Source organism: Leptonychotes weddellii, chromosome 7 (genome assembly GCF_054177405.1).
Source record: "Leptonychotes weddellii isolate Sample4059 chromosome 7, ASM5417740v2, whole genome shotgun sequence".
NCBI lineage: Eukaryota > Metazoa > Chordata > Mammalia > Carnivora > Phocidae > Leptonychotes > Leptonychotes weddellii.
This window is the reverse complement of record NC_138375.1, coordinates 44,172,733-44,182,896: the sequence shown is the minus strand read 5'-3', so window position 1 is coordinate 44,182,896 and position 10,164 is coordinate 44,172,733. Positions and strand designations below refer to the sequence as shown.

At 51.6% G+C, this 10,164-nt stretch overlaps 1 protein-coding gene across 1 annotated transcript in view; it reads right to left on the bottom strand.

Annotated features, from left to right (window-relative positions):
* NIPAL4 (NIPA like domain containing 4) overlaps positions 1 to 7,810 on the bottom strand; it is a 12,811-nt gene extending 5,001 nt beyond the window's left edge. Inside the window, exons 1-4 of the mRNA XM_031025002.2 lie at positions 7,666 to 7,810; positions 4,210 to 4,449; positions 1,325 to 1,381; positions 104 to 194 (exon numbers count right to left, since the gene is read on the bottom strand). Coding sequence (XP_030880862.2) covers positions 104 to 194; positions 1,325 to 1,381; positions 4,210 to 4,449; positions 7,666 to 7,702 — 425 coding nt within the window. The 5' untranslated portion in view covers positions 7,703 to 7,810. The remainder of the gene's footprint in view (positions 1 to 103; positions 195 to 1,324; positions 1,382 to 4,209; positions 4,450 to 7,665) is intronic.
* Positions 7,811 to 10,164: the final 2,354 nt, after the last annotated feature.

Genomic DNA, 10,164 nt, shown 5'->3' with positions numbered 1-10,164 from the left:
CAGGTCCCTGACTGCAAGTGGCAGGTGACCCCACTCACAGTTCCAGACATCAACAAACTGAAAATAGGAAGGAGGCAGAGACAGCAAGAGAGGTGACAATAACCTTATGAGGACACTCAGCGCTCCCAGAGGCGTGACGACTGTCGCAGGGGCAAATGCGTAGGCCCCGAAGTTGGCAACTTCTCCAGCAGCCACTAAGAAACGAAGGGAGAAAACAGGCTCGTGTGGCTTCGACGCACCGTCTCCAGCCCACACTAACCTGGGTGGAGACAGCTTCATTTAGTGATCAGCCATTCACAGAATCTCGGGCCCACATTCCCTAAAGGCTTGGTCCTTACGCTTTCCCCCTAGCGAATCTGATTGGACGGTCAGGCCCAGACTCTCCTGATCAAATCCTTCCATTTTAAAGATGGGCAAGCCAGGCCCAGAGTCCAAGGTCACATGACATGTTTGTGGAAGGACGCCTTCCTGTTCCTTCGGCGTCTTGGCTTCTAGTCCAGGCCACCGGTTAAGTGTACCTCAGAGACTGCTCATGTTTGGTCTGTATCTTAAGATGCATTCTAGAAAGTGTTAATTTTCAAAAAAAAGAAACATTTAGTTACTGATTCTCCAGGTACCACTTGGTCGTGGAGCCATCTCTCCCAGAGGAACTGTGGGCAGGTGGTTAGAAAGTCTGACGTCCTCACAGGGCCTAATTCTCCACATTTGAGTTTCTAGTTTGCAGACTCCTGCAAGTGCATTTTCTGTCTCTGCTGGTAAAGAATGACCTGGGTCTGCCCTTTGAAAGGAGAGGATGAATGTGGTAGCCCTGGCTAAGACTGGGATCAAAACCTGATTTATAAATGGAAAGCTGGGTAATCTTCCATTCGAAAGAATTAGGGTTTGAAAGCCAGCGAGGGTGATGGAAAGCAGGGGAAATGTGTGAATGTGCAAATCTGGGCAAACTTTAAGTGGCAGACCAGCCATGCTCTAAGTGAGCCAACACACTGCCTCTGGAATGGAAAACCTGGCTGAGGAGCCCCAAGAGACTCCAACCGGCAGTGATAACTCTCTCTGTTTCAAGGGAAGTTGGGAAATGACACCTCTAATATTAGCAGCTCTCTACAAGCCTCTCTGGGGATACACGTTTCATGGATGGACTGACTTTGGGTGGAGAATGTAATCTGAAATACAGGGAAGATGTTCTTCCTGCAAAGATTGCCAAGGTTTTCCCATTGAGATTCACACTTTGCACAATGAAGACAGAAATGGCCCCATTCACCCCTCTTTTCATCTCTGCTTCTGCCATCAATGGGTCAGTGTTGTTAGGAAAGAGCCCACTTACTGGTGAGAAATCCAGCCCACCACATGGCATTCTTCAGGTAGCCATACCCTCCGTCCACTGCAGAAAGGAATGGACAAAAAGTTAGAGCTTGGCCATGCTTTCTCAGGCACCTTTCCCATCTCTACCTTCACTCCCCAGTCTTGAAGGGTTCAATATATGTTCCCTGTGGTTGGTCCTCTGGGCGTGCCTCTGGGTCCCCTCCTGGGCGACTTTATCCATTCCCAAAGTTTCACATACCATCTTTACACTGGTGTCCTTATTTCATATATGTGCACTGAGCCTTCCTTCTGAGCCTAGATGAATGTCCAATTGCTTACTTGACATCTCTTGGATCTCTCACAGGCATCCCAAACACTGTCCTAAATAGAACTCTTGATTTTAAATGCCACCCACCCACCAAAGGAAATTCAGTAAGTGGTACCTCCATGTACCTAGTTGCTTAAGCCAGAACCCAGGAAATCACCCTTGACTCTCCCACTCCTTCACCTTCTGTGTTCCATCCATCCTGCTGTTTCCCTCTCCAAAGAGCATCTCACATGTGTCCGCCCCACCTGACTCCAAGACACTACCCCCTCTGGCCTGAGGTGAGGCAACAGCCTCCCCAGGTTCATCTGGTGCCACTCTCACCATCCCTTTAAACCCATTCCCTCACAGTAGCTGATGGTCTTTAAGACTGTAAAGCAGACTGTCACTCCTCAGCTTGTAACAGGCCAATGGCTTCCAAATACTCTATAAAAGACCAAAATCCTAAACAAGCCAGTTCATAGTTTTGACCATGTTCACATCTCCAAAAGCATCTCTTGCCACTCTTCTTACCATTAACTTGCCACTCAGGCTTTCTTCTAGTTCCTCCAAACGAATGAGCTCTTTTTGGCCTGAAGACCTTTGCTTTTCCGTGTCAGGGATAGTCTTCTTGATGATATTTGCTTATATCTACACTCACTCTTCAGGACTTTGCTTGAATGTTGCTTCCCCTAAGATGCCCTCCCTGACCCCTTTATCTCTGTTTTTTGCCCTGTTGGGATTCTCTTTCATCACCAGCTCTTCTCCTTCGTGGTACTTATTTATAATTTGAGTTAATGTATTTCTTTTCTGACATTTCTCCCACTAAAATGGAGATGCTATGATGCCCAGAATTGTGTTTGTTCGGTTCACATGGTGGACTTTCGGACACTTGTCCAGAAGTACAGGACAGAGCAGCCAAGACCATTGCTCCTGACTTCCTCCCCACACCTCACAGCTCTCCATTTCAGAGAGCACCTGGCTCTAGACCTGGGCATCCAACTGCCTGCCGGGCCCTCCCAGTAACGCCAATCCTCGTGTTGACTCTGGTCCAAGCCTCTTTGTAAACACACTACTTATCTTCACAAGAATCTTAGTGGTTGGAACTGTTCTGAATCCCATTTTACAGATGAAGAGACTGAGGCACAGAAAAAAACACTTCCCTTGCACAGGATCACATCACCAGGAATGGAAGAGCTAGAATTGGAACCCTAGGAGTCTGCTTCCAAAGCAGTGTCCCGCAGAACACTACATTGAACATGTCCAAACTTGAACCATCATAGTCCCATAAACCTGCTCATACTGCATTCTTCATCTCAGAAAACAACACCCTCATCTCCCCAGTTGCTCAAGTCAGAAAGCTGAGTCAGTCTCGACTCTGTTTTACCCTCCCCTTGGAGCCAGTCAACACCAAACCCAGTAAGTTCTAACTTCGAAAGCTATCTCTGGACTCCACCACGGTCTCCGTTACCAACGCAATTCTCCCAGTCCAAGTTGTGCCGTCTCTCTCCCCTAACTGGTCTCCTAGGTGCCAGGCTTGTCCCCTAATCCATTGTCCACCCAGCAACCAGGAATCTTTTCAAATTGTCAATTGAACTATGTCTCTCCTCTGCCTAAGACCTTTGTCACTTACAACTGCACCCAAACTCTGTGGCCCAGTTTATAAGACCCTTCACGATCTGGCCCTTCCCTCATCTCTTACCCCCCACCCCCACCCCCAGCCCCATGCTCCAGCCATCCTGAGCTACTTTCAGCTTCTAACATCACTCATGCTCTCTCACCTCGGAGCCTCTGCACATGCTGTTCTTTCTGCCTGGAACACCACATCCTCCTCTTTTCCCCTTCACCTGGCCATCTCATCAAGTCCCAGCTTCCAGATCACCTCTTACAGAAAACCTCCCCTAACTTTCCAAGCCTGGGCCCTCCAAAATATCCCCAAAGTGTCCTAGATTTTCTCCATGACGAAGAGCACGCCAACCACTGTGGAACAGTTGCCTGTGTCCCCCGTGCGGCTCAATGCCCCACGGGGCACTGGGTCCCCACGCCCAGCGTGGGACCTGGTACAGCTGGTATGCAGTGAATGATAATTAAATGAATGAATTTTTTTACACGTGATTCCTTTTCTCCAGGGTGGGTTCATAGAAATACACCTTCTTTCCAAGCAAACAAATCCTTGTGGACAGAGACTCAGGAATTCTTTTGTGGCCTTGAGTGGGCCTTATCTGGGAGTCCAGGAGGGCACAGTAGTGTGTGACACTGCTCTGGACAGAGGTATTTGTATTCCCATTCAGCTTGCCCAGGATGACAGAGCGGGTAAGAAATAAAACTGGACTAGATCTGGGGTTTCTCATTCTTGGCCCTGAGACTTTTCCTTATCTGTACCCCAATTAACATATCTTGAAGTTCTCCAGAAATGTTGGATTTTAAAGGGAGGTCTCCTGCGGGTGGATTGGATTCCCAGCAGGGTTGACAATGAGCTTTTTGTGACCATGTAGGCCAGGGTCGCCAACCGCAGGGGCCCCCTTGTGAAGGGAGGTTCATGGGGCTGGCTGGGGGCTCTGCTGCCTAACACCCCACACCCACCCTCCCCGCCAGGACCCTACCGGCCCGTGTGGCCCCAGAGGCCACCAGTCGCTGAAGGCCTTTCTTCTTGAGGATGACGCTGCTGCCGATGAGGAAACTAGACAAGAAGGCCAGGCCCAGACCAATGTAGAAGCTGTAGTTCTGCCTGAACCTTTCCTTCCAGTCGTGAGAGGTGACATTGCTGGGCACCTGGGGGCTGAGGTCACCGACGATCTGGCACACCACTTGGTGGGAGGAGCAGTACACGCTGATCAGGGAACCTGGACGGGAAGACCACCATAAGAGAGTCACGCTGGGGACGTCTTCATGCTTTCAAATACTGGAATTGGCTACTGGTTCAGACCCCATAGGTCAGCTGCAGTGAGCCTCCATCCACACTATGGGCCTCAACCTAACAATAATAAATAACATTCACTGAGTCCTTACCCCCAGCTAGGGGTTTTATTTGCATGAACTCATCCAATTTTTATAACCATCTGTCAGATAAGCGCTGCCTTGAGTTCCCATTTCATAGATGGGAAAGAGAGGCCATGCGAGGTCAGGCCCCTTGCCTGAGAACACAGACTATCTGACTTCAGAACTCCAGCACATGACCACTAAGGTGTACTAATGCCCCCCACACCAAGCAGGGTCTTCCAGGCTCTCAAGCATCACGGAATCCAAACTCCCACCCTTCCTAGGCATCCCCTCCCAGCTTCTGGACCTCCAACAGCTCAGGATCACACAAGGATTCTCCCCTCCAAGAGGCCTCTTTACTTCCATATCCCCACCTCTAGCCACAATGGAGACTCCTGAGAGTTAACATGAGGGAGTGAGGCTAGAGAGCCCACAGCCCCTTCTAGGCCTGAAGATAATTAAATATAAGCAGCCTACTGGTTAGAATTGACCATTCCCGGGCCTTATTCTAAGACCTCTGATGCCCGTGGTCAGTGGCTGGGGCCTCCTTGAGGCCTCAGAGGGATTGCTGTCCCTGCCGTCCCATGGAGCGTCTCTTTAGTTTGCCTTCCAAGTCCTAGAGATCCTGAGAGCCCAAGTCAGCCCTCATGCCCCAGAACCCGCCAACCCTGGCTTGCCCTCTGGCACAAACGCCAAGGATAATAGGACAAACTTGGGCCCGAGGGGCAGACCCTCTGTCAGAAGAGCTAAGCTGCCCAAGTTCAGTAAAACCACGTAAAGCACAGCCAGTAATCCCCCAACGCCAGGACTGCATGCTCCTCCACTCTGGGGCTTTGCATGAGCATTCCTGTCATGGAAATGGCACAGTGATCGTGTCCCGGTTTTAGCGGAAGAAACTGGGGCCCTGATAAGTTTGGTAAGCTGAGTAAGACGAAACTGGTGGTACACAGTGAAGCCAAATTGTTCCCGAAGCCCGTGTGATGCCAAAGCCATGCACTTAACTGTCACCTACACCCCACAGGGCAGGCAGCAAGGGCAGGCTGGGGTTCCATTTGGCCTCCTGAGGGTTGTTTTAAACTATGAATTCATTATCAACATTTTAAAATCCGATTTCCCATGAAAATTCAGCTTTTGAGCTGCCTCTGTTTACCTCATCGAGCACACCTTCCCAGAGCTGACCACTGACTGCAGATGAGAGTGGCTGCCCCCACAAAGGGACATGTCCTTTGCAATGCCCCAGTGTCCCTATCTGCTTCCCTTCAGTCATTTTGGTTATGTGCTCAGCCCCTGTAGGCATCTGAGTTCGTGACCTCTGGTGGTAGAAGGTCTTTTTCAAACTGGAATTTCAAAACTCTGCCAAGGATGTAAGCCTGGGTGGCACTTCTCCTCAGAGCAGTGAGAACTCCAGGCTGTACTGGGCGCGCCCTAACGGTCAGGAAGCTCTGGCATCAGTGTGTCTGGATCAGAGAGTGGCATCTGGGTGGAATAAAGTAAGGGCGACATTGACCTTTCTTCCATGGCACAGAAGCACAGAATGGTGCTGGGAGAGCCCCGGGAAGACAGCCTGCCTAACCCTCTTACCTGCAGCCAGGAAAACTGACGCCCTGAGAAGGGGAAGGACTTGCTTGAGTCTCACAAAAACCTAGTGGCAGAGCTGGGCCTGGAACCCACCAGGGGACATCCATGTGTCTTTGGCCATGGGAGATCTCTCTTCCTGACACCTGTCTCACGATCAAGAGAAGGTGAGACAAGAAGCCATCTCCATCCCTACTCAGATTTGGTCTGACCTCTCACTCCTGTTCCTCAGCTCAGACCGTCAAGTCTGGGGAGTTCCCTGAACACAGGAAATGAGCCAGAGCCAGGACATGGGCCAAGGAAGGTGACTCCCAAGAAGAAGGCCAATCCCATTCCTACCCCCTTCCCCTGCCCTCCCGAAGGTGCATCTCCAGGAGGTGGGGCCAAAGGGTGAGCTTGCCTGTTTTGGGGAGGCCTGAAGCGCCCAGGGGCGCAGTAGCCTCCACTGAATTAAGTTTTCCCATGAGGACAGAAAGAAAAAGAGAGAGGGCTGATGGCCAAAGAAAGTCCAGTTCTGAGGAGGATGCTCATTAGACAAATGCGTGTTGGGCCGGGTGATTCCCTCTTCTTTTCCAGAATATGCTAGGACCAGGGAACGTATTCTTCCCCAGGGGAAGGTGAGGCTGAAAATGGACTGCATTGTTGGCCAGGAGACCAAAGCCAGCCAACACCCACAGAGCTGGCTTTGAACGCTTCACTGGGAAAAAGAAGTTAGAGAAACAGGGCTATCCGACAGGCTGCCATTGCAAGAGGAGGTAGGAACATGCAGACATACCAAGAAAGCAGTACAGTAGTATGAGTACATGTTTGAGAATCCAAGAACTCAAATTTTATATTCCACTCCCCCCACTGCAGTAGCTTGAGCAAATTATCAGGCTTTTCAGAGCCTCCGTTTCTTTCTCTTCAGAAAGGAGACAGCAAGGTAATAATACCTATCTGCCCTCTAGCGTTAAGGGTTAAATGAGATAATGCAGGTAAAGGGCCTAGTCTACCACCCGGTTCCTGGTAAGAACTCAACTTAAGCTCAGGGTCTTTCCTTATCCCTCCCTGGGTTGTTCTTTCCCACCTACAGGGTGCGGGTGGGTTTGCAGGTGGTGAGTGTCTGCGCCCCTCTCCCTTGTCTTTGGTGGGCCCCAGGGAGACAACCAGACCTGGGCAGGTGCGAGAATCTGAAGCAACGATACATAAACTACCGTGAAAACCCCCACCTCGGGCTGACCAGCTCCAGTTAATTATGCCCCCCTCTGCCCCCTCCCTCCCCACGCGTCCCCTTCCCTCCCAATCGCCCTCTCAGCTCCCCAGCCTCAAAGGTGGGGAAGTCGGCCAGAAGCCTGCTCCCCCCCACCCCCCCCACCCCCCGCCAAGACGGGCCTGACCACAAGCCGCGCTGACCCTGCCCTCCCCGGTTTGGGCCCCCGCAGGAGCAGACGCGAGGGAAAGGAGCGGCGGGGAAGGGAAGGCGCGAAGCGCGCGGCGCACCCGGGGCTCCTCGGGCCCGCACGCACCGTTCTGGCAGCTGGTGTTGCTGGCGGGCAGCTCCATGGGCCCTGCGCGCACCGACCGACGGACCGACGCGCGGGCGGCTGGCGCCCGGGGCTCCCCGGCTCTGGAGCAGGTGGCCGAAACTCGTCCCGGCGTGGCCGGCGTGCGAGAAGCTGCCGGGGTCGGCCCCAGGGGTGGAGAGAATGACGCGCCCCAGACGGGGACGGTCCCCGGGGAGGAGTCACCCGGCGTCTCGGGCAACTCCCTGGGTTGGGGGCCCAGCGCCCGAGCTGCCCGCAGAGGGGCGCACGCCCTCCCGGGGTGCGGAGGCTGCCGGGCTCCCCGAGAGGGAGTCGCCGCGTCGCGCCCCCGGCCGGAGGCAAGGAGGAGGGTCCCCCGGCGCCGCCGCTCCGCGAAACGTCCGGACTCCAGCCAGTTGCGTCCGCAGGGACAGAGTTGACGGGTCCCGACAGGTGGGAGAGGGGGAGATTTTTTGGCCGAGGTGGAAGTGGGAACGTGGGGGTTGGAAAAGGCACTGCTGCCAGCTGGAGCCCTCTCAGGCGGGGGTGGTGTCTGAGACCCTGAGTTTCCCCCTTCTTGCCTGCCTCCCTGCCTCCCTGCCAACATAGGTCTGATCTGGGCACTGGTATTACCACAGGCACACAGTGAGTAGGTGCCCCCAAAATGGCCACTGTGTCTATGTGGAATGAACGGATGATAGACGCTTGGTAATGAATGAGAGAAGTATATTTCTTCTTCCAAGCCATCGGAGACCAAAATGAGTTAGACATATTCTCTGTCCCTGGAGAACCTTCTATATTAATGAGAGAAACAAAATGGGATTCACTATCTAGAAACTGGTGTCTTCCAAATCACCATGAAAAAAACCTGTGGTGTGGAAAGTATATTGGCTACTATGGGTAATAGTACAAATAAATTAGAGAAACCCTATCTTGGACCATAAACACACTTGTGCCATGCTTGCTATAGGCCAGGCACTGCTATTAGTGCTGAAAAACCCCCGTTCATTTAACCCTCATGACAACCACATGCAGTACAGACTTTTATTATTTACAGAAAGGAAACTGAGGCACAGAGCAATCAAGGAACTTGCCAGGTTTCCCAGCTAGGAAGTGGAAGAGTGAAGATCAAGAGCATGCTCCCACTGGCCACGCTAAATGCCTGGCATTTAGACTGAAATACACTCCTGTTCCTGTGTAGTGAAGACATGGGACCACCAAGAAAGCAGTGGCCAGTTCCAGCAATGATGGCCACTGACCTCCTGGAGGAGGTAGCTTTTAAAAATAGTTACTTATGGAGTCTTCACTATGAGACAGACCCCGTACTAAACCCTACAGAGGGGGGCCTGGGTGGCTCAGTTGGTTGAGCTTTCCACTCTTGGTTTTGTCTCAGGTCATGATCTCAGGGTTGTGAGATTGAGCCCTTCTTCCGGCTTCGTGCTCGTCTCAGAGTCCACTTGAGAGATTCTCTCTCTCCCTCTCCCTCCCCCTCTGCCCTTCCCCCTGCCTGTGCTCTCTTTCTCTCTCAAATAAATAAAATCTTTAAACCCTGTACAGACATTATCTCATTTGGTAGATACCATTACCATCTCCATGGTACAGATGAGAGAAAACTGTACTTAAAAAAAACCTTTTGGTTTTAAAATAACTTTAGATTTACAGAAGAGTCATAGGAATAGAAAAAGCCCATATTGGAAATACTCTGAGAAACTTGCTCCGGAGGTCCCACAGCTAGTGAGGGCACCAGGAGTAAACAGCCTCTGCCCCCCAAGCCTGTCCTCCCCCCATCACTCTCCACCCTCTACACATAGAGTATAATACACTTCTAGCTGGGATACAAGGGATGGGTTCTCCCAGCATGTGGCTTCCCCCAACTTTCTGGGTGACTTTAAACAAGTCACATACTCTCCAGGAGAAACAGTTTCCTCATCTGTCAAATAAGAGAGCTCCTTTCTCTCTTTCTCTCTCTCTTTCTTTGTGTGTGTGTGTGTGTGTGTGTGTGTGTGTGTGTGTGTGTGAGACCATGGGTTTGGGGGCAAGGTGGGTAAGATAGAGCTTAGAAGGAAAAGGAAAATCATACGTATTACTAACATTACACATCCAAGTTCAAGGGGCCCTAATGCACCCAGACCTTCCCCTCACTTTGGGGGGATGTGGCACCAGAGTCCACATGGAAGTGAGTACCTCCAAGTCCAGTATGAATTGGAACACAGAGAAGCCGGAAACTGGGTGATTGGAAATGATAGTTCATTACGGAGGCAGCTGTGCTACCTGAGACGGAAGATCGGACGTGAGAATTTAATTGGCCTTTTCTCTTACCTGAGCAATTTCTGCTGCTCAGATCTAACACGTGCTACAAAACAGCGTCCATCTCTGAGGCTGGCAGAAGGGCCGCCCTCAAACACTCACTGCCTTCAAACTCGGATTGCGTTTGTTCCAAGGACACAGAACAAGAGATCTGTGGTCTTTCTTTCTGGCCTGGGCTTTTTTAATCACAAGAGA